Source organism: Haliotis asinina, chromosome 4 (assembly GCF_037392515.1).
Source record: "Haliotis asinina isolate JCU_RB_2024 chromosome 4, JCU_Hal_asi_v2, whole genome shotgun sequence".
NCBI classification, from domain to species: domain Eukaryota; kingdom Metazoa; phylum Mollusca; class Gastropoda; order Lepetellida; family Haliotidae; genus Haliotis; species Haliotis asinina.
Window position 1 is genome coordinate 20941739 of NC_090283.1, and position 25319 is coordinate 20967057.

General features: G+C 38.3%; 1 protein-coding gene across 2 annotated transcripts; it reads left to right on the top strand.

Annotated features, from left to right (window-relative positions):
• The first annotated feature begins 964 nt into the window (after window positions 1-964).
• On the top strand, window positions 965-20093 carry LOC137281364 (arginine and glutamate-rich protein 1-like). Of its 2 annotated transcripts, XM_067812547.1 has the most exons (6): window positions 965-1226; window positions 5554-5589; window positions 7736-7846; window positions 9438-9663; window positions 11598-11681; window positions 17161-20093. In XM_067812547.1, exons 1-6 carry the CDS (start codon window positions 1063-1065, stop codon window positions 17317-17319), a joined length of 780 nt encoding a protein of 259 aa, XP_067668648.1. In that variant the 5' UTR covers window positions 965-1062; the 3' UTR covers window positions 17320-20093. The 2 variants fall into 2 exon arrangements, with proteins under 2 accessions (XP_067668648.1, XP_067668649.1); XM_067812548.1 differs by lacking the exon at window positions 5554-5589 and having other exon boundaries at window positions 978-1226; window positions 17161-17413.
• Window positions 20094-25319: the final 5226 nt, after the last annotated feature.

Below are 25319 nucleotides of genomic sequence, written 5' to 3' on the forward strand. Positions count from 1 at the left end.
TGTAGTTTACGAATTCATATAAATTAACTGTGTGTTTTTATTATCATAAATAATAAACCGGGGTAGCAACCACAGCTACCAAAATTTATGTATGATATTTACTATCACAGCTGAACCAACAAAAAAAACCCATCAAAACTATCTAAATGTAAAGCTTTGCAATCTTTTGGACTGAAACAAATGGCTTACTACGTGCATGTAGATATCATATTTTCACATAACATGATTAAATATCGAGGTTAAAAACACAGAAATAGGATCAAATTGAATCAGTCACTATACCATCCAAGCATCCGAAAAAAAACTACACATGCTGGGATATTTTGTTACGATCAGACAAGGAATACCATGGATATTTTTAAATAACGTCATGTGATGAGCATCCGGCCTCCTCACTTTTTAGGGTGAAGAAATTCTGCTAATGTGGACAGGAGCCCAGTCCCTTTGTCCGTCACGGTCGAGGGAGCGGGTGCTGACCAATTTGCAGCTTGGTTTCGTAATTAGACCGTTGGCGAGAAACATTATTCGCTCCGCATCAGTGCCCCTTTAACAAAAGTGAAGAATGCCTCTGAGTGAGAACGCTTGGATCCGAACTCGCTCCGCTCACCATGTGTTGTCAACAACTAAATTCCAGCGTTGTGTCACGAACTGCTGCGATAAAAATAAAGAACATTCGACGTCCAAAATGCGTTTACAAACGTGTTTTAAACTTGGAATTCGTCACCATACCAGTTACCCCCCTTTGTTGACAAATTGTATTCGCAGCGTTGATCGTTTCAAAAGGCACTTCTAAGGGATAATTGTCTAATGAGTATTGTTTATATTCGTAGGCGATACTTCATTATCTTTCTTAAAGTACTATTATAAACTGTCGTTACATACAACACAGTCCTTTACGTTTATAATGAAATGTTTCGTAATGATGAATTTATTTTGGTGTAAAATGTTATCAGTCAATGTAATTTCGTGACGTCAGAGTCTCGTTGTAGCCGCCATCTTGGGTCATTTCTTGCAGGCAGACTGGGTATTTTCAGATTAGAGAAACTGGGTCTGGGAAAGAAAATGGGACGATCCCGAACTAGGAGCAGGTCACCAACCAGACACAGGCATAGAGTAAAACACAAGAAACATAGATCAAGATCCCGTTCAAGATCTGTTTCTAGAAATCGACGTGAAGGCAGCAGACGAATCCGATCTCGTTCACGGGATAGAAAGCGAACTGCAAGGTACTCGTTACATTAAATCTTTGAGTAGTTAAGTCGATCTGTTGCACCATATAAAAGACAAATATTAATGCAAAAACCAGTGTATTTACTTACCTTAAAACGTGCAGATTCTGGTGGAAAGCAAACGCATCGATAGCGTTGAAACCTGACGAAATCGAAAAGTGCACATGCTCGTAGAAGGTCCCTTAGCTCTGTCCACCTATCTTTCCTTCAGGAGGCGTTATTGTTGGAGACAATTGTCCCCAGAGACATGACACTGTTCAGTCACTTGTTTCACCGTATTTTGCAAGTAGTCACTGTAAATTGTAGAATGAGAACATCTAAGCATGTCAAGATATCACATACAGAAGAATCTTATACTGATAAAATCCATGTTTAAACTACCTAAGATAGGTGACAGTTTATAGTTGAGTTTATTACTGTCTTACTCTACACCATGTAACCTCCCATAAGACCTACATTTTGGGCAACAAGGAATGGATTGGTTTTATTACTATTTGCTGACTGATTATGTTTGATAATGAGTGAGTGAGTTTAGTTTAACACAAACACTTAGCAATATTAAGGTAAGAGTTCTGCCCATATCCTCCGCCTTAATCAGAAGCCAAAATTAAAAACTGACATGCATGCCTCACCCTAAATATACTTTCAGTAGACTAGAACGGAACAGGTATGAAAAACAATCATTGAACTTATTTCAGTGTTGGAATATTACACTGTGAAGGATGGAAATATTCTATGTAAAATGACTTGGGTACGGGCGGAACTCTTTCCAATATTCAGTTGTATGATGGCAGTCTGTAAATAATCAAGTGTAGACCAGACAGTCCAGTTCTCAGAGATGCAGTGATATGTGCATTGTGGACATAATGCGCTCAGTTAATGTGGAAACCTTGTATTGATATGACACAAAAATTATGTTAGTTACGTCTGGTAATGTGTGTGGTATCTGTATTGTTTGGGCTGTGAAACTACTTGGCAAACATTTCACGTGATGAGAAAGTGGAAGACAAATAGGATAACTTTTGTGTAAACTTGCCCTCTAATCACTTGATTGTCTTGTCCAGACTTGGTTATTTACAGGACACTACCTCATAGCTAGAATATTGCAGTGCGGCCAACAAACCAACCAACAAAATGAATGGTACCAGTGTTTGTTCTGTGTAAGATCTCCATGTCTCTTTTCCTTTTTGTTATGCTTCCCATAAAAAATTTAGACTGACTAGTGTAAATACAGTCACTTTCACTTACTTCAGGCAACTGCTCTAAACTAAATTTTGCTAAATATTCCATACTGTTTAAAGGTCCTGTTCACACATGAACTGATGTATTGCAAAACAAATTTGTAACATTGAAATTGTTGTTGGCATAAGTTCAATAAAATGATCAAATTTAATGAAAATTACGGAATTCTTAACAAAGCTTTACACCAAGATGCAGCTGTTCACATGCACAATATTTGCACATGCTTTTCATCAATTTGATGCATGATCCTTGTGCAGTTCATCTGCATACAGCAGTGTTAGATTTGGGTGAAATTTTGAGTGGGTCCAAATTGATGGAAATAATGTTTCTGGACCCCCTCCAATGTTAAATAGATGGGCAGATGTAAAATAAAAGGGGTCCCCACTGAATCTGATGAGTGAAAACACTCCAAAACCCTCTCTTGAGCCAACACTGATACAGTTTGCAGATGGTTCCCCCAAGTTAGTGGAGAAATCAGTCTTTGATTTAACCATATATACATACATTATGGATAGTGAGAGTTTAAGTAAGTATAGGCTTTTGATTGGAAGTATATAATCCTGGAATAATGCTAAAAGGGGCATAAAAACATGCCTGACTCGTTGTCGTAATAGAAGTCCCACTCATATGCAGGATTTCAGGAATGAAACTTCCACAGATTCCCATCCTAGTGATTTTCATCATTCTGGTGAATGGTCTAGATCTGGAGAAAGACCCCTGGTTCATTTTCCTCTTTGATTTCACTCTTATCCATTCTCATATCTGGGTTTTCAATCATTCAAATGCAAAAAATATTGATAAAGGGATAGCATTCATTTTTTATGGATAAGCACCGCCTTTCCATCTGAGGCACACATTTATCAATGACTGGCATCATTTATGTTGCATAAGTCTTTAGTCAATCTGATAGTGAAACGGGAAGTTGCACATTAATGTAAGCGGATCAGGAATCATTGTGGACCAAATAGTGAAATTTTGAGTGGGTCCAAATTGATGAAAATAATGTTTCTGGACCCCCTCCAATGTTAAATAGATGGGCAGATGCAACATAGAGGGGGTCCTCACTGAATTTAATGAGACAAAACACTCCAAAACCCTTTCTTGAGCCAACACTGAGTTTTGTTTGAACAAGTGTTTCATGTTTGTGTTACCCTGTTGAACAGAACATTTAAGAAATGTTGAATATTGCCATATTATCATGACTATGAAAATCGTTATTTGATTTACCACAACCTTTAGAGTATCTAGGGGCACAACCACCAAAGATCCCGTTTAAAACTGATCTTCAGTAACCCATGTTTGTTGTTAAAGACTACTAATGAGATCAAGTGGTCAGACTTGCTGGCTTTGTTCACACATGTTGTATCCCTATTGCATAGCTTGATGCTCATGTTTTTGATCACTGGATTGTCTTAACAGACTCCAGACTCAGATATGTACAGACTGCCACCATACAGCTAGTATATTGCCGAGTGCTAGGTTATAAGAGGATTTTTATCCATTGAAATACAAAATATCCCATTAAAATTTTAACATGAGGAGAAATTCCCATGACTTGCAATGATGTAGAAATATCCAATTTCATCTAGAAATCCCAATGTTCAGCTTGAGGAAGAGACTTGCTGCATAAATATTTTCTGTTTACTTCTTCAGCAAAAGGTCAAATGCGTCATTAGTAGGAATATTCATGATGTATAAAAAAGCTTTTGACTGTAAGTTATCCCTCATTAGTGGTGAAGATGATCAAAGGTGAGTTGATATGACGGAAAGGAAAATATACCCTCAAATGACAGTTGAATGATCATTTTTATATCTTTACCTATCCTGCCTCATGAGATGATCATAAAGTATGAGTCAGGATAAGCATGAAATATCAATTTTATCAAAGAAGTGGCATATTTTTTATTATTCTAACTCATCTTTTTTGTTCATCTTCTGAATAAGTGTGAAAAAACATTATGTTATCAAAATGGCATATTTATGACCTTGTCCCAAGTATCAGAACAGATAACATTCAAGGAAAGATAAGAATGTGTGGATGAACAACTTCTTTTTTGCTGTGAGAGTGATGTTTGAGTACAGCTTCTGACACCCTGATCAAGTAATTACTGTTAAAATGGTAATAGAATCTACACCCAAACCTCACTCTCAATAGTGAAGTTGTTTCTCCATAAGTTGTTGTCCTTCCTTACTCCCCCAACTTCTAATGTTCAAGTGAGTTTAGGGGCAGTAGATAGTCTAGTTGCTAAAGCTTTTGTTCATCATATTAAAGACCAGGGCTTGATTTCCCATATGGGTACAATGTGCGAAGCCCATTTCTGGTGTCCTCCGTCGTGCTATTGCTGGCATGTTGCTAAAAGCGACATAAAACTGATCTCTCTCAAGAGAGCTTATGGTTGGGCAAGTTGTCCGTTGTTGGCTCATAGGGCTGGATGAAAAAATCAATAAATCAGAAATGTCATTCTGAAAAAGGTTGTCAATAACATTGTGCAGAAATATTGTTGTAGAATAAAGACTTAGTTTGCCCACACAGTACACAAAGCTAGGGCTGTATTCTTGGTCTGCTTTCAAATTATGTTCTGGACCTTGTTTTGTTTTCATCTGCAGGGGTTACAGAAAAAATTTAAAAGACGCTTGCCACAGGGCAAGTGACTTCAAGAAAGTAACATTTGAGCGGACATTAAATGAAATCTAAGTTCATTTGCATTTTCAAACCAACGTGAAAATTATCTAGTAGCCCACAGACAAGTGAGATACAGTTATTTGATTGCGTGAAATGAAAAATGAATTGCATTTTTTGCTCAGTTACTTCTTCGATAGTTATCAATAGTTGACCAATGTTAGAAATTTGTTTTCAATCTGTATGATGTATATTGGTAATGGTGCTCATATTTGTATTATATTCAAGTGAAATGACTTGAGTCTTTCTTGTATATTTACGACCTTCCTCAAAACTAGCAAGACAAAGCAGGAAATCGGTCTTAATGAGGCATAGTATGTGGCAGGGAATTCTTCGTGGCATGAAAATGAAAAGTTTAATTTAAGACATATACAAGCATCTGATCAAGTATTTTTTTCTCAGAAACCACAAGGCCCAGAGAGCTGACAATACAGTAAGGTATGTAGCACTACAGTGGACACTAATTTAGCAATGACAGTTTCTTTATTTGAGATTGAATATATATTCCAAAACTGGAAAAGAAATAATGCTGAAATGAACTTTTGAAAGTTGATTCTTAAGTCTATATGTGCAGAAATTGTTGCTAATCATGTTAGTCACCATACTAAATTTCTGCTTTCATTTTGGGCATTATCGCAAGGTTGCTGTTTCCAGCGTCACCCAGGTTATTTCATCTCCAGTCTGTTTTGATAAATAATCTTTGCCACCAATGATTCATTATAGAAGTAATGTCATCATCACAACTATTCTCAATTTAATGATGTTTTTCTGGAATTATGGAATTGAACATGGATAGGGAGAGCTTTATTGAAATGGAGAATTCTAGTATGTGATCCAACTCACCTTGATATCAAATGGTCCATGATTGATCGCTTTCCAAATTTGCCTAACACTGATAGTGCATTTTCTGTCTATGAGCATACATTAGTGTTGAGGTGATTGGGTAACCTATTGGTTAAGGTATTTGCTATCATGTCTTGGTTCAGTTCCCAACTCGGGTACAATTTGTGAAGCCCATTTCTGGCATCACCTGCTGTGATATTGCTGGTATAATGCTAAAAGCAGCATACGATTAAACTCACTCACTCACTATTCAGCTGATGATATTAACATTTTTTGAGACACACTCCATGTGACGGAAGGCTGTAATTTGTGTGTAAAACTTCCAGCTGACTCCGAATATACCAGGTGAGCAACAGTGCCTTGTTGTTCTTGGTTTCAGATTAAGGACCAAATTATGGCAGTGGGGATGGTGATTATCTTTATACACACCACACCCAACCCAACCCACCCATACATGAGTACAACGTTAGAAGTCCATTTCTGGTTTCCCCTGCTGTGATATTACTAGAATGTTGCCAAAAGCGATCTAAAACCTTACCTACTTACCCTAAGCAGCCAGTATTTAAGAATTGTGTCTGACCCTCTGACACATCTGGCAGATTTGCCAATGGTCAGACAGAAGTCCCCAACCTGCTTGGCCCAGTGTCTGACTGAATATGTATATCACATTGACTTTGTCTGAAGTTGTTATTTGTGGCACGTGACACTTGTTCACTGTTTATAAATTTATGTTTATAGTGTTTGTCATTATATAATGTTAATAATTTCAATGCCAATTATGAGAAATGTTAAATCTGAAATGTGTGTTTAATTTCATTCTGTCGGTCCTGTGAATTTTCAGTGGGTCAGACAGACATCTGAAACTTACAGGGCCCAATGTCCTGTTACTTTCAAACACCATTCGTAAACACTGAGCAGCTATCAACCAATAACTCATTATAGGAGGTCATATTCCCTGCAATATGTACAAGGAGCCATAATGACATGCTAATTGTCATTTGAGAACCTTTGGTGCTTTGGATTATTGTGTAGTATTTATTTCATCATCTGTTATTAGCACTTGGTAATTGACTTAGTTGACGAGTTATTGACTGTTATTACTGTTGTTGCTGTTTTTTCTAAGGCTGTTACGATAAACTCACATATTCGGTGAATCGAACCATAATCCTTCATGAATACAATTCATTATTCATGGTCACCAGAACTAAATATGAAGGAATATTTACGTTGTTTTAATGGAGCATGGTTTACTTGAGTCCTTATGTCCATATTCAAAAATACACAAGAAAAGAATGTGTACTAACCTTGCAGTAGTGCATGTCATGTTCATTTGAAATAGCTGCATATGGTACTATGGACTATAACTGTTAGTCTATTACATACCAAATTTGAGTCATGTCAGATCACTGATTATTACTACAACAAATTAACAGCCAATATGGGGGTTTCATATTGTGCATCAGTCACAACTACAAGATTGTATTTGTGAATAGTTGTTCAGATTCGTCACCCAATATTGGTTATACACATCGTATCTGCCTCATAGTGTATTCGTTACAGTGTTTTCAGTACATTTGTGTTTTACTGTAATTAAGAGATATGAGAAATGGTTCAGTGTAAAATGTGACGTTTGTGATATTTTCCCCACAATCTGTTTTAGCATTGGTAGTGCTCTGCATCATTGAGATACAGAGTTACGTCAAGATGTAGCTGTCATCCTTGGATTTTTTTCTCTTTTCAGAAAGCGATCTTATTCTTCAAGTAGTTCAAGTAGTGATGAAGATCTCATCATGCGGGCTAAACGTCGAGAGGAAGAAGAGAAAAAAGCAGAATTAGAACGACAGAGGCTCCAGTAAGTGAATCTGCTGAAAGGAAAAAGAAACATCATAATATTGGAAATGACATTAAGTATCGATGGAGGTTTTGAACTGTTGGTTTTTTTTATATATACACTGGAAGTCAGGTTTGAGGAAAACATGAATCATGATCATATAGTCTATTTTGCCCAATAAAATATTGTTTGAGATTGAAGTTAGAAATGTTTTCGTTAATGGAAAGGGAATAGTTCTCACAAACACAACATTGAAATTGAGATGCTTGTGCGTCATGCGTGTGTTCGGGCTTAAAATTGCCGGCTTCAGTGGCAATTGTTTGTTTTCTGATTGTTGGCAATTGTTTTCACATCACAGCAGCAATGGCCAGAGGCGTAGATGGACAATATGACCGTCCTGGCAACATGTTGTTACACTGGGCCGACCACCCATGTGGACGGTTGCTAGTGCTGTTGGTGGCATTGTATCGCTGTCCAAGACATTCAAACATTTGCATGCTGCAGTTGAAGTCACTATTAATGACTCAAGCACATTGACCAGTGTCTAGCTGATGTCCAACGATTTGTTGTCATTGATTATCCCCCACAGTACATTTTGCAGGGGGTATTAAAATGCACTCCTTTGCCTGTACATGCACATGTTTCTTTTCCAGAGCAGAACTTTAAAACCGTTTAATATTTCTTCACCAAACATGGCACATAGATAGCTCTGTTGGTGTACTGGTGGTGCCTTTTGGTAGTTTTGGAATTCTGAACAAAATATTTTTGGAGTTTCCATGGCAACAAGTGACTGGGACTGAAATTGGTGGTAGTGCTCTTTTCCAGAGCAGAACTTGTTCCCAATTTCTTCAGCAAACTTTGCACATAGCTTGGTCTAGTGGTGTACTGGTGCCTTTTGGTATTTTTTTAATTCAAATTTATATATTTTGGCATTTCCATGGCAACAAGTTTGACTTAGACTGAAATTGGTGGTTGTGCTCCTTTCAGGAGCAGAATTTTTAAAACGTAGCATTGCACTCCAGTCACTTTTCTATGTACACACCAAAACATTTGGCATAATCATAACTTGTAGACATATTCATGAAGGATATTTTGCCATTGCAGGTGATATTGATGACTTTGTCTTCTTGTTTATCATTAACTTAGGCATAGGTGCTGTGTTCAGAAAACAAGTAAATGACGGCAATTTATACCTTAATGCATAGACTCCGCTAGTTAATCACTACTCCTCATGAGTCATATTAATTAGCCATACTAATTGTGACCTTACAGAGACAAAACAGAAGAATTGTGAGACCATGTGCTCTCTGTGTAGTGCAGTTGGTATTAAAACCTTCTGATGTCAGTAATCATGGTGATACTGGTTTTTGCTGTACTGACCCTGTACTGAGGATTTATTCAGAACCCACATGGGTAATAATGTCTACATTCCTTATCTGGGGTCTTCTGCCAGGGTATTGCTTGAATATTGCTAAAGTGGGATAAAATTCTCACTCATTCACTCACTAACTGTACTGTTGGTAACCATGGTGACATGTCCACCTGTATTAAAGGCAATACTGGCTGTGATACCCTCTGCCGTTTCACACTTCCATTCATGTCGTGTTTACAGAAAACAAAAAGAGCTAGAAGAGAAACTAATCGAAGAGGAAGTTGCTCGTCGTGTTGAGGAACTTGTAGCCAAGAGAGTGGAGGAGGAACTGGAACGACGTAAGGACGAGATCGAAGCTGAGGTCCTGCGTCGGGTGGAGGAGGCCAAGCGCATCATGGAGAAGCAGATGTTGGAAGAGCTGGAGAAGCAACGAGAGGCTGAGCTAGAGGCTCAGAGAAAGAAGGAGGTATGGGTGACCTCCATATGTCAGATGGGTACTGTTGGCATGCCTTTTGTTATAATGGTTGCTTGGACTTCTTAACTTCTTAAGTATTCATATTGTTAGAATGCCCGTACACTAGTTGCTTCATCCAACAGCTATGGCCTGACAGTGTTTAGTAGGGTTAATGTACTGTGTATTATCAAAGTACTTCTGTGTCAGGAAACTGAACTAAATGACATGCTCATGTCAAGCTTCCGTAATAACTGTCATGTCAGTTTTGTTGGGAACTTATAAGAATAGACAAGAATTTCAAGATGGCATTTCGATTTTCATCTGCAACATCTACCACACCCTTCATTTCTTTTGGAAAACATTTGTACTCTGTATCTGCATCTTTGTTTATGGTGTTTCAGTTTTGGTGTTTTGTTTCTGAAACTAGTATTTCTTGTCTTATCTTCAAATATTCTCAATAAAATATAGAGATAAATTGTCTTGTCCGGTCATAGCTTGGTAGTCTATTGACTCAGTTTGAAAGGTATGCCAAAAGTACTCCAGTTCCTCTCCAGTCCTTGAGATGATGCTTGGCGTTAGAAATGTATGTTAATAAAACTATTCTCCTAAAATTCGCTTATCCGATGGAGCAAGAAAACAGCTGTGTAGCTAGTCTACCATAGTTTAGAGGTAACCATAACAACAAATAATTTTGAAAATCGCTCTTTTTAAAATAAATTGTTCATTTTTTAAAAGTTTCATATGATGGAATAAATGTTACTCTTTCAACTGTTTGCTTGTGTTGGGTCAGTTATCTAACAGAAAGTTCCTGAAGGATTTGTAGTCAGTGGAATTCCTGTGTGTATTTTGCAGCTGTTTTCTTGTCTCAGGATGTGTATTTTCTTAAAGATTCAAAATAATTTTAGGTGAATGCATGACAAGCATTTCTGTCCCAAGCTGACTCCTTGACTGGGAAGATATTTTCTGTTTTCTCGAGATGTATTACCTTAATCATCCAGCTTGCTTTTCAGCGATGGGCTCTACCGTTTAACGTTGAAATAAGTGTTAACATGCCACCATTTTCTTCCAAGTTTTCTAGGGAATGCTGTGATAACACAGAAACAAGGCTTTGCGTTTTCAGGAAAAAATGCAAGTATTGCCATGTAAAGTCTTGATCAAGTCAAATATACACTCACTTTAGCTTCAGCCTAGCCCTCTCAGTGAGTATGTTCCTTACATTGAGCTTCGATGTCTAGATCCTAGAATGGACTTACAGATGGGAAAAAGCCTTTTAGTTTGGTTAAGGGGTTGCTAGTGATTGGTTGAACATAGAGTCCACTGAAAAAATGGATAGATTCCATTGGTGGAGTGAGTCAATGGCGGATAGATTGAAGACAGCGACAGCTAATCAGCAGCCGTGTTCATAGTGCTGCTCTCCTGGTACGTAGCCGAGGTAAAGACAAGCCGAAACAAGGTGATATAACCAAGAATAGTTGCCATGGCGATAAAGTTTACATGGCAACCATTCAGTTGTCACTGTGGCTTACATGTTTACCCTCCATAATGTTTTTTTTTTTTTTTCAATGAGTAAATCTGTTTTTTTATACTGTTGTGTTTGTCTGTGTAATCTCATGTATACATGTATCTTTGTATGATATGTAGGTGTCAGGCCTAGTTAATATGAGAAGTCTCTGATATTTTTCATAATTCACTTATTAGTAATTTGATAATTTGTGCACCACTTGTACATCATATTGTGTTAATTTAACCATGGTAAATGTCCAAGATGAGCGAGTCTCTGCCACTAATGTTTACATGTATGTTCACACTTGTGTATAGTAAGGAGATATACTAACATTATAAGATTCATGCTTTAGGAGTTTATGTACATGGTTTTCTTGTGACACTCTGGCCTAAGCTGTATTATCTTGCATGAGTTCTATCTGTTATGTTTGTATTTATTTTAGGAAGAAGAACGGGCAAAGAGGGAAAGGTTAGAAAAAATAATGGAAGAAAACAATAAGAAAATTGAAGACGCGCAGAGAAAATTAGTAAGTACTTCAAGGGGCATACATTACCCAATAAAGCAAGGGGATGCAGTTTGCTGTACAGCATTGTATCTCCTTGGAATAAGATACATCTGATGGGGAGTTTGAATCCTGGCTTACTGTGTGTTCAAGTTTGTTTGCACCTTGCTTGCAAGTTAAACCAACATAGACACTTTGTGCTGTAGCTCTACACACACATATTTGATGATCTGAACCATATCCCAGTGTTAACGATTTGTGTTTCAAAGTAACTGAACATTAAGTTGTAACCGGGATTGAGAAAGAGAACTTCGACAGTGGGCCATTTTTTGAATTTAGAATGGGACACTGCCTTTGTATCAATAGTAAACTTCAAATTTTGAATGGGCCACTTTTCCTTCTATTGTGCAAAATGGCCTGTGGCCCATGGCCCCTGCCTTTCCCAATCCCAGCTAGAAATATTTTAACTTAACTTTTAGAAAGCGTGATTTAAATGTTAGATGCTCATGTCAACTATCTCTCTAATGCATTCAGTATTATTTAGTTAAAGCATGTTTAAAATCAGATATTGTTGTCAGGGCCTACATTTTCGTTGCCCTCTCAACGCTGATAGTTTTAAGTGCCATACAGTAACATAGACTTAAGACTATGTTAGCGCTGAGAGAACATAGAAAATGTAGGCCCAGGATACTTTGTAGGGCTGTTATGATACACTCACATATTCGAAGAATTGAACCCTAACCCTTCATGAGTACAATTCGTTATTCGTGGTCACCAGAACCAAATATAAATGAGTATTTACTTTGGTTTAGTGAAACATGGTTTACTTGAGACCTTATGTCCATTTTCAAAGTGAGATATTGGTTTACTTGAGACCTAATGTCCATTTTCAAAGTGCAAGAACAGTATATGTTCTAGCCTTGCAGTAGTGAATGTTATGTTCGTTAGCAATGTCTTCACATGGTACTGTGGACTATAACGATTAGTCTATTATGTACCAAATTTGAGTTTCATGTCAGATCACTGGTTCTTACTATGACAGATTAACAGTCAACATAGGGGTTTCATGTTGTGCATCAATCACAACTACAATATCATATTCTTGTATAATTGACCCGTGAAGCTCCAGGGTAGAATAGGCCTTCAGCAACCCATGCTTGCTATAAAAAGTGGCGATGCGTGTCATAAGAGGCGATTAATGGGATCAGGTGGACTCACTGACTTGGTTGACACGTCATCGGTTCCCAATTGTGCAGATCGATCCTCATGTTGTTGATCACTGGATTGTCTGGTTCAGACTCGATTATTTACAGATAGCCGAATATAGCTGGAATAATAGCTGGAGTGCAGTGTAAAACTAAACTTGTTTACTCATTCACTCACTCACTCGTGATTCGTGATTCACATCATATCCGCCACATAATTTTTTGTTGCAGCCCTAATACTTAGTATCATTTTTTGCGCTTAACTATTGCACAAGTTACCATAGAAGTTCAACAGACACTGTAAAGGTAGATTTACAAATCACATGTCACAAGTCTGCCACTTTCAAGGATTATTTACAGTTGTACCACATCAGTCTGCATTCGAAAGCCGATGGGACTCAACCCAACAAGACTACAAGAATCTGTATCTTACTAAGAAAGTGTTATCCCAAATATAACATGTGACACTTGCCTCAATTTCTCCAGAATGTATGTTGTCATTCAAAGCTGGATTTCCTGTGATGCACAGTGACATTCAAATTGACGAGGCACGTGATAACCTATGAGAGTGACATAGCTATTAATAGAGTGCTTGATTAGGGTTTGAATAATTTGAAATGATCAGTTGGATTGTATTTCCCTAAAAAGGAATTATGGTATTGGTGTGTTCAATTAATTATTGTAATTAATTATGTAATTATGAAAGTATGAATCAAAATGGTATTTAATGTTAATGTTTAGTGGACTATTTATTGAGAAGTGATAAATAGCAAACAAAGATAACTCTACTTTATTATAATTGTGAAATTTTATACCTATTTTGAGCAGATATGTATTTGCAGTTTGAAACCGTATTATCTAGTAGCCAATAGAAAAGGAAGATACCATTATTTGATTGCCTGAAATGAAAACTGACTTTCGGCAATGGGATTTTTAAACCCCTGGTATTATTTTTTCATTTCTTCTTTTAAACTCTCAGCTGTGCCATTTCACGTCATGGCACTATGTGAGTGACTGTCATCTAGTGGTGGTCCGATTAATTTAAATAATCAAGGATTGGTTGCTGTGACTAAACGACCAAGTAGCCAATCGTGTTTTCTCATAATCCGAAACAAACAATTTTGGAAAATTTTGCGCTAACAATGTATTTCACAAGGTTGGTTTTGTCATGTCATTAAATTTACATTACAAAAGCACTGAAGGTCATCCCACATGATTTTATACATATTAAAATCTCCGTGAAATTTATGTTACTAACATACTAGTTCTCATTTAAATCATGAAAATGACACAAACCAAATATTTTCAATGATTGATCGGTTGTAATGATTCCGTATTCTGGCAAGAGGGAGGATGGGGTAACCTTGTGGTCAAGTATTCTCTTGTCATACTGAAGACCAAGGTTCGATTCCCTACACGGGCAAAGATTAACTTGGACTGCAACATCGCGATTTTCTCACATCAATTCCTGTAAAATCGCACTAAAAATTATCAGCAGCGATTTAAAGTCTCGTCCTGCTCACCTGTTCGATTAGAAATAATGAAGTGTTTAAATCTACTTTCCTGAGAAGGGTTTTGTCATTATTTTGTTCTATCAAAAGTATTCAAACATATTCATGTTGCTGTACCTATTTTAAATCTATGAAACATAACTTCCTGTGTGGAACTTTGAATGTAGTTACACAGGGTATGATAAACTCTGAACCTCACAGTATTGTGATGTGCGACACTGTGCAGCGTTCGCATTCGGACGCCTACCAATAAGCGTCTGCTAACGAAACCATCTCATTCGATACAAAAGTTTTTAAAGACTACAAATGAAAGTGAAGAAACAGCTGAAATCACTGACCTTCATGAAAACCAGAAAACAGACATCAATGGTGATGCTAGTAGATCTACAGAGTTTAAATTTATTGCAATTCATGATCGGTTGTCTTGAAATTCAGAGATGCCAACCTCTATGATTTTATGGTAGTCGCTACGAACTTCAACTTCAAACTACGCCAATACGATTCCACTAGAAATCCTAGGAAATTTTAATAAAATGTATTAAAGTTCTGATATAATAATCTAACCACATGACCGTAATATCATTCATTTTTTCTCAGAATCCATAATGATTTTGTTTCTTTAGTTGACCACTAATTTTATGGTCAAACTACTAATTTTGAACGTTGAAACTACTATTTGCAACACTTTGGGGTTGGCATCTCTGGAAGTTGTCTTAAATACACATGACAATGTCATATTTGTCGTTTATTCCTTTTCTTACAAATGATCATAAACAGTTACATCTCATAAGAGTTTAAAATGTCTAATGTTTTGGTCTCGTGTAAGATTTTATCTCATATCGTTTCTCAGCTAGGTTTATCCCTGCATGGGTATAGTATGTGAAGCGACTAGAACCATACTCACACACATTCACTATTTTGAAAAGTGAAACAGTAAATCTTTAAGTGATACATCAGCATTGTTCCAGCGTTAAATCATTGAGATAATTTTTGTTCTACATGGTTGTCATAAGAGTATAACATAGTTATAAAACTTTGTCAAATATAATTAGCATGGAATCATTGAATATTATTAACAGGAATTCCAGTTGTATAGTAAGCAGGTGGTGATTTTGTAGAGAAAAAATCTGAAATAGAGGCCATGAGGTAAAGAAAAAACAATGCTTTTATAAATAATAAAAAATATCTCCAGTGAAAACTAATTTCTAAAAGTGATGAGGTTACCGGTAATAAATAAATGAAGGGTGGTAAAGAACTGAAAGGATTTTTAGACAGAAGCTGAAATTGTCTCACATCACTATGGTAATTCTCTGCCCACGGAGTGAAGGTCACAGGTTCGTTCCCCAGACACATCATACGTAAGGACATTAAAAGTATGGTACTTGCTGGTCCCTGCCTGGCGCTCGGTATTAATAGATACAGGGACTGGTTGGCTAAGAGTCCGTATATTGTGTCTGAGTGGGATAGTCAAGCTTAACTGTGGCATGGTATCTCAGAGAGTTATACATCCACCTTTAGTCTGGTCTAGTACAAACAGCCACACATACACACACATGCATGGTCTTTAATGGGGATTGAGTACTTATCATCTTTTCTGATTGCAGTGATCCCCGTGTGTATATCTTCTTAAAGGACTGTTATAATTCATACGTAACATTAACCTTCATATAATTCATTACTATTCGAACAGTATTCTGTTCTAATACACCCAGCGTCTTTTTGGCATATCTCTCTCTCTCTCTCTCTCTCTCTCTCTCTCTCTCTCTCTCTCTCTCTCTCATGATATGGCTGAGATTGCTGATGTGACGTTAAATATTAACTCACTCTCTCCACACACACCCTCCCTCACTCTCTCTCTTTCTCTCTTTCCCCCTCACCCCCCCTTTCCCTTCTCTCCATTTCTGTTCATAGAGAGGACTTAAGAACTGGAGTATATGTGAACATGCCAAACTCCTGTTCTTTTCGGTTGGTTTGAAAGTTTATAATTTTGTTTTACATATGGTACTTTTAAAATGAGTGTAGTGCTCATTGTTGAATAGTTCTTAATAACACTTGGAGCAGATATGAGACTAGTAGTGTCCTGGTCCCGTTGTTGATTTGGGACTGACCAGCATTGTTTTTGTCTTCACTAAGGGATGGTGGGGTAGCCTAGTAGTTAAAGCATTTAACAGGTTGGAGTTGATCTTCAGCAACCCAAGCTTGTCATGAGGCAACTAGAAGCATTGGGTGGTCAGTCTGGCTGACTAGGATGACACATGTCTCCATATAGCAATTGTGTAGATTGATGCTCATGCTGTTGATCACTGGAGCTTCTGATCCAGACTCAATTTTTGGCAGACCACTGCCATACGGCTTGAATGTTGCTGTTAGGCCAGACCAATTCTATTTCTTGTTTTATGGATCTTTGTCCTCTGAAAACCTAAAGGGAGGCGGGAAAAAAAATAAAAATAAAATTTCCATTCAATGTAATATTACTTCTAAATGCTCAAAACATTTTACTTTTGGCAATTTATGAAATGAATATGGGTGAAAAAAACCCCCTAAAACATATTTTCTTGTGAGTTTAAATTTTTGGGTTTTTGTTCTCATTCTGGAAATAACATGGCAGGCAGATCCGTAAAACAAGAAATAAAATTGGTCTGGCCTTATGTTAAATATATTGATGGATGTAATATTGCTAGACCAAACTGAAGTTCATTAGAACGTTACATCAACTTAATTTAAGCTTCTGTTTGGACTTTTTCAAAACAGAATTAATGCATAACATTTTTCTTTACTCTATCCTAGGCTGAGGAACAGTTGAAATTAGTTGAAGAACAGCGAAAAATGTTGGAAGAAAAACAACGACTGGAAGATGAGGAGAGAAAACGCACAAAGCGAGACCAGGAAATCATACTCAACAAAAAGAATGCAAGACCAAAGCTTTCCTTCGCACTGGGGAAATAAGAACCCCAGTTGCTGTGTTCTTGTGTGTGAAATCTTACCTCTTTCCATGGGAATCTGAGCTGGTCAACTTGGATGGCAAGGAACAAAGCGTCCAAAGACAGAGGCTGATTCTAACATGCTCAGTTGATGTACTCTACGTCTCTGTGAGAGGGAAAGTTCATTTGGAAATGGGGACAAATTTCAGTTTGAATTTTGTTCGTAATAATAATGTTTAAACTTTAATTGTTTGGCTGGGGGTAACAAATTGTTAGGTATAATTAATCGTGTAAAATTGAAGAAATTCCCTAATAGAGAAAAACACTTTCTCAAGAAAGCTTGCTTTAATGCACGGTTATATACTGAAGTGAATTCTCAGGTGCTTTTTTGTTTTGGTGAATATTTATTGATACTGGCTTTTCACTTATAAGAAGGCACTGAACATTTTAGCTAGACTGGACAGGGTGATGGTGATCCTGAAGGAGAGTTTGTGGAATGGCAGTCTTGAACTGTTCATGTACATTGACAGAAGAGAGAGAGAGAGAGAGAAATCAGTGTTCATCGGATATGCCTGGAGACTTTGTGAGGATGGGTGGGGTAAAGGTAGGTTAATCAAATGGGTGGGGCTCCGCTAGTCAATTCTGTGGTTTTAAAGGGATTTATCATTTGCTTAAAATTGGGCTTAGTCAGAGATTGTTAGCGGTTGCAGATGACAAGGATCCAACACTTCCCTCATCCCCTAACAACTGGTAGGTTGGAAGTTAACTTGTTAAAGGATGGGAATTAGTGTGGGTGTTAAGACTAGTAGGTTCCTGGGACGGGGAAAGGATGGGTTAATTCTGAAGTGGTGGTTGATATTAAGATGTCATGAATTGAGTGTGCGTAATTTCAGCTCCAGTTTGGAGTAGGTGGCAAAGTAGGGTGATGGAGGTTGGTCCTATGGGCGTAGGTTGAAGTTCTATACATTGGGATGGGTGGGGATGTTATTGTCATGGCAACTACAATAAGTATTTCCTGGTATTTTTGCCTGGATATTGGCATGCTATTGTGGACATTGTCACAGATGAGCAATTAGAAGGTCAAGGTAGGTGTTTATCAGAACATTTGTGCTTCATGTTACAGGGCGAGTTCGTGTGCAGTGGCTAAGAGTATTCTAAATTAAATTCATTGATAATTTCCAGGGCATACATCATGATAAATCTCCACTAAACCCTGGATGCATATAATTTTATTCCATCCCTTTTCTGGCTTTTTATCCAGTCAGGTTTCTACACTGGGAAGTTAAGCATACCAATCACGACTTTCACTTCTCATTTTCAGGTCTTTTCTTGTTATTGAACTTGGCAACAGAAATGATCCAGAGGTACTGTAAAAGCTTTAGAAGGAGTTCTTGCAACGTTTATATTTTTAGAAATCTCAATTTGGATGATTTCCCCCAAAATCTGAGTCGCACAGAACAAACCTGCAACCATTATCTTTGTTTGTACTGGCAAGCTCTGTTTTAATGGCAGCTTAGCTTACTGGCTACTGTGAGGATGCAGAGCTAGCAAAGGGGGTAGTAAAAATATGAGGGCGAGCTGTAGATGCATGCAGGGTGTAGTGGAGATTTATCATCATAATGTGTACCCTTGGAGATTATTGAGGATGACTTGTGCTCTTAAGATAATTGATCATACCTGGATTTGGCATTTTGCTCAAAATGTGTCATTCACATTTAAAATATGATGTAAATAATTCCTTCATGTCAATTTAATGAATTCATATTTAATCTTTGGATATTTCCTAACACATGGTATTATTAGTTCTGATGTTTTCTGTGCATTTTTAAACACATAGCAGTAGAGGATGCTTGTTTTACTCTTCATGCAGTAAGATGGAGCAGTTGGAAAATATGTACTTTCTTGTGTCTTTTAATCCATGACGTTTCTACAAGGGAGTTCTGTGAGCAGGAGGCCATGTTTGAAGGTCTTTTAATATTTAAAGGACCTTGGTTAGTGTATGGAAAAAAAACATTCTCTCTTTTTGTAGTCATAATTCTTCATGTCATAATCATATTCTGTTTTAAGTAGGAATTGATCATATCTGTTTGAAGCAATGAAAATCAAAGCAGACACACAAAGGAAATGCTATGGGGACAAGCATCATTTACATGTTCTCATAGAATGATGATTATCCTGATGAGGTTGATGGCAGACAGAGAAGAATGATTTGAGAATATTTTTGGGTTGAGTCTCGGCAGTTTTTTGGGTTTTTTTTGGGGGGGGGGGGGGGGGGGGGTTTGTTGTTTATTTTGTTGTTTTTTTTGTTTTTTTTCCCCATAGTCAATGTTAACAGCACAGTTTCATATTTTGGAAGTCAGTGGCAATTGCAATTCCAAGACTTTTTATGAGCCAGATGTAGTCATGACAATTATGACAGTAATTTGGTGTGACAGTGCATGTATGGATGTATGAAAGTGTGAATGTGTTGCAGTTTGAATGATGGAAGGGGCTGTGTTTGATTGGGATTATCCACCAGTGTTTTATCATGCATCAGAAAAAAAGTGACTCCATGAAGGAAGTGGAGATTGAACACTCAAGGAACTGGTGTATAGGGTGGACAGGGAACAGGTAAGACAGTGATAAATCAGGAAGGATGGAATGGTAAATCAAGGGGTTGGGGAGGGTTATTAACATATACAGGGGGTCAGGGAAGGGTGGTGCCACAAATAGATGGGGCCTATGGGTTCTGTTAATGCTTGACATGTTTGTCTATTTGTGCTGTATAGTTACTAATAAATTTTGTATGAAACATGAGAATGTGTTTTGTGCTGTGGATAAGATATTTAGAGTATTATCTTTTTCACTTTGATGTGAAGTCTCTTTCAGCAATGATGATATCGTATTAGGCTCCAATACCTGTGTTGCTGGGCTTTCTCCAGTGTTATGATGTAGCACTGGAGCCTTGCTGTCACCTGTAGACCTTTGTCAAGCTTCCAAAAGCTGAGATGTGAATGTCACATCCAGGTCTGAATATTGTATACCCATAAGCATTGATTAGCCAGCACCTTTCTCCAAATGTATTTCTGATAAAGATAAATTGAACCTGAACTTATAAAGTGAAAGGAGAGACCAAGTCAAACCTAGATGAATCGACTGGCAGTGCAACAGGAATGACTGGTGAGTGAAAACCAGTCACGTTTTATGATGGGACACCTAGAGAGTGTGTTAAGGACGTCTCCACACGGGACAAGTGGTCGAGAATTATTTAATTTGCTTCAGTGTTTGCTCGCATAGGAGCACCATTGTTCAACAAGTATACAGAAACAAGTATAAAGATGAGGCGAATCAGGGCATCCGGAAAGCACAAGTTCGTTGTGTGTCCTCCGAAAGATGAATGTCTAAGAATTGACTGACGTATCGATGAGGGACAATCTGGAATAGGTTACACCATAATGGAGGGTGCTCCCGCTCATTGGCAGAATCTAAGAAACTAAACTCTGTCTTATCCCAACACTACAGGGTACACTATGTTCAACTCGGACTATTTCCCGGATTGCTGTATAAACCTGACAGAACTTGCCGTCCCGTCCTACGCCTCCTCCGTTGACATAATGAAAAAGGCCCGTATCTCCCGGAAAGGTAGTTACATGTGTAACCATTGCTCTATAACCCGGACTGAGCAAGATTGCCGAAAACAAAATGCCCGCTTTCTCGCAAATGTTTGCTTCAAGAAAATATTTTACATGTGCGAAAAGTTCGATTCTCCTCGAATTCACGAACAAGGTTGGAAATGGATAGCTTTATTGATATAATTTTGTCACATCAACTCTTACATATAGATCTTGAGTTGAACATATCTGTTTTCTGGCACACGATAATTGGCGTACGTATCGTTCAACAGTTAAAGTATTGGTCCAAGTTAATATTTAATTCATGTCACATTAAATTATCCTCAGGCCACACAACGTCAGTTCTCCAACCGCTTGACCAGACTACTGTAATTCGATCCTTCAGGCATCGATATAGGAAATTTCTGTCCGTCTCAGTCCGGTCCGAATTGGACACAATACATGTAGTCAGTAAATGACATACATATCAGGTGCCCTTGTGAACAAATACAGCGTGATATTGCTGCATTTTGATCCCTAGTTTAACCAGAAGTCCATGACCGTCTTCTGGGTGTTGTGTCCGATTATGGTCAGCATGACACTTATGTTTAGTCCCAGTTTAACCTGAAGTCTGTGACCGCCGCCGTGGTGTTCTGGTCAGATTATACGCCCGGGTTCTATCCCCGGCCGCGTCATACCAAAAGGCGTTAGTACATGTATATGTTGGTGCCTAGCTGTCACTCGAATTGGTGGTTAAAGGACTGGTCAGTTCTGGGTGAGCATAATGTGTGTGACTGGCGTGACGAGCGTGACAAACTGTGTCATGGTACTCTCAGTGGGCTAGCAGTAAGTCTGAAAACCAGTTTGGGCTAGTACAAACCGTTACACATATACGCACTACGTCATATGAGCGAAATATTCTCAATGACGACGTTAAACCCCATTACACCTTACCCTACTCAGAAATCTCTACCCATACATGTGAAATCGCTAACTAAAGTACTTATCCACCCGGGATCAACGATTTCTTTACTAAAGCGGTTGCGGCATGAGCGGTAGTTTTACATACCCTATGTACTTTATCTCCAGACCCTCGGTCGACAACCATAGCAAGGCACATGCTCAGTTTCTCAATTCTGACAACTACTGGAAGCAGCCACCCTCGAAGATCGAGGTTAGAACCGATGTTTAGCAACCCATTCTTGTGAGAGGCGACCAACGGGATCGAGTTGTCGGACTTGGCTGACTCATGGCGTTGGATACCCAATTGCGGAGACCGACTCAAGCTGTTGATAACTGTATCGTCTTGTCCAGACTCAACTATTTACAGACTGCTGCCAAACAGACGGAATATTGCTGAGTGTGACGGAAACTTAAACTTGCTCATTCAATCCTTCACCCGCAAGAAGCAGGCAATATATTATTCCATACATACTGTGCAAGTACAACTTTGCATTATGTCAGACCGCAGAGGTAGGCGAACGCGTCTGGGACACGGCCAAGAGAATATAATGATCACGTGAAATAACACCCCTTACATCAACTTTCGGGCCATACAAAGCCTAACAAAACAGGCTGCCTCCGTGGTGTAGTGGTTAGAGTGTCCACCTAGAGAGCGAAAGCTCTCGGGTTCGATCCCCGACCGCTTCATACCATGCAGAAGACGTTAAAATATGGTACTTGTTGGTGCCTGCCTGGCGCTCGGCATTAATGGGTACAAGGACTGGTCGGCTCGGAGTCAGAATAATGTGTGTGAGTGGGGTATTCATGCTTAACTGCGACATGGCATCTTAGTAAGATAGCACTATAAAACCAGCTGAAGTCTCGGCCGGTACAGGCAACCACACGTACAGTGTTCATGAATAGTGACTGACCCTCTGACAAATCCGACAGATGTGCCAGCTGTCAGACAGAAGTAGCCAACCTGCTGGCCCCAGTGTCTATATCACAATAACTTTTGTCTGAAGTTGTTATTTGTGGCATGTGACACTTGTTCACTGTTTATCAATTTATGTTTATAGTGTTTGTCATTATGTAATGCTAATAATTTCAATGCCAATAATAATGAGAAATTTTAAATCTGAAATGTGTGTGTAATTTTATTCTGTGGGTACTGTGAATTTTCAGTGGGTCAGACAGACATCTGAAGCAGGATCCAATGTCCTGTGACTATGAAATACCATTCGTGAACACTGACATACACACACGTATGCACGTCGTCATGTGAACGACATAAAATTATTATAAGAACGACATTAAACCTCATTTCACCGAAAATTAAATGTGGTACCATGACGTATTAGTGATCAAACATTGCTTTTTAAACCATATCCCCGTCGTCTTTGTTCTCACACAAACAGGTATCAACTGATGGCTATTGATATATAGGAAAACGAAGTACTTGACCATAAATGTCAGAACCTGTTGGCAGTGTATTGTAAAGGTTTACTTCTGTCGTCATCAGTAAGATATCTTCAATTATGTTACCTCACGCATAGGTTTCTTGACTGGCTAAACCTTCTTCTAAGTGGGATATTTTCAGTGTATCCCACTTACAGGCCAGGTGCATTCAATGTACCCCGCGGCATGAGCATCGGATCGGAAGAGCTCGGGGAACATAAACAAACATCGAGGGTACATCAACTCATTCCCCTCTCGTGACCAGTGAACAACTTATAATATACCATTTACAGAGTGTTCCGGTTTCGTCCTGATTTCTACTGCAAAGGAAGTCAACAGTCAGAGTACTGTGTCTATTTTCTAAACGAAATGACTATAAAGCATTCGGATATCGCAAAACCTACGATTCATAACCTCGATATTTACATTTCATAGCACAATATAATGTTTGTATGATTATTATGACCCATTCGGACACACCATACATTGATCTTATGCATGCACTTGGTACGATCAATCATCAAAGGTGAGCATAATATGCCATACGTGTGTGTCAAGTCAAAAGGGCCAAAGGAAAGTTTAAAAACAGACATAAACTTAAGAGAAAAGTGTCAAACTTTAAGAAAATAGTTAGATTAAAAGAAATTCTTTGCATATTCCAGCACAATAATCTAAACAATATTAACAGCAATTGTTGGGTGTTATGAGTATTGTCAACTATTCAGCTGTTCACGTAATGATTACGAGAAGTTTAAAGTTATGGGTATCAATTACACTGGTCTGTTATCTAAAAAATGATTAACGTTTGGTCTCATAACTCAAATGCTATATAAGACGAACAATTCAACCTACAATTCACATGCCTGTAAAGTGTGTTGTTTGTGACAAGACAGTTAGGAAACATCAACGGATCTGTGATCTTTTGACCTTTTCAATTTTGTCCTTCTGCCTCTTTGACTACAACCAGATTTTACAGCTCGAAGACTTGGAATTCTTTGTTGATAAGCAAATATAAGACGTGTACGCAGCTAAAAACTAACTGAAGGCCGCGATTGCTGGTGTGCAGAAAGCTATCATGTCAGTGAGCGCACTTATAACACATGTTGGTTGTCATCCAACTATCAGTCGATTGACTAGAAACTTTTCGTTGCGCTGTGGACGGTAAGGACTGGTCAGGTCAACCAGAGTATGACAGCTTTGAAGGATACAGCCCATTTCAGATTTACAAACTTAATCTGTTTATGTAATTAAAGTGGTGTGTTTGAGAAAAATGGTTTCCACATAATTGTGCAACAAAATAGTTCGAAATTGCCTATCGTATAGAGCCAGGCGACCTTTTAGACGTGTTGAGCCCTTAAACCCCGACAGGTCTTAAGTGCACATAAATCATAAATATGCATGAGTTTGCGGAGCTTATGACCAGGTCGTCACAGACGTCCGCTGTTACCCCCGGAGTAGCCTAGTCAGTGAGTTTAGTATTACGCCGCCTTTGGCAATATTCCGACAATATCACAACAGAAAACATACGGAATGGGCATCGCACGTCGTGCCCATGTGATAAATCGACTCCGGGCCTTTGGAGTGACGAGCGAACGCTTCAATCATCAGACAACCCCACAGCCCCCTACTAGATTAGTGTCATTTTAATTTGATGTCGTATGAATCACTGGTCGGAGAAATGTCCATTTCTTTCGTTATTTACTTATGGCCGAGTTCATACTTATGAACACTGTATATGATCAACAGGTAGGCGATAGGGGAGCCTAGTTGTTAAAACGTTCGCTCGTCGCGCCGAAGACTCAGGTTCGATTCCCCACATGGGAACTATGTGTGAAGCCTATTTCGGGTGTCCCGCGCCGTGATGTTGCTGGAATATTGGTAAAAGTGGCGTAAAACTCAACTCAGTTACTCATTCATCTGTCTAGATCTACATAATTTCCATTACATAGAGTCACAAGGATAGTCAAGATGGGAAAGACTTCACTCATCACGTCATATGGCACATTTTCTTATCTTTTCTTATTTGATTTAACTT

Coding starts and splice junctions, on each gene's coding strand:
- LOC137281364 (XM_067812547.1), top strand. CDS start 1,063: ATGGGACGATCCCGAACTAGGAGCAGGTCACCAACCAGACACAGGCAT. Junction 7,847..9,437: donor TTAGAACGACAGAGGCTCCA/GTAAGTGAATCT, acceptor TCGTGTTTACAG/AAAACAAAAAGAGCTAGAAG. Junction 11,682..17,160: donor AAGACGCGCAGAGAAAATTA/GTAAGTACTTCA, acceptor ACTCTATCCTAG/GCTGAGGAACAGTTGAAATT.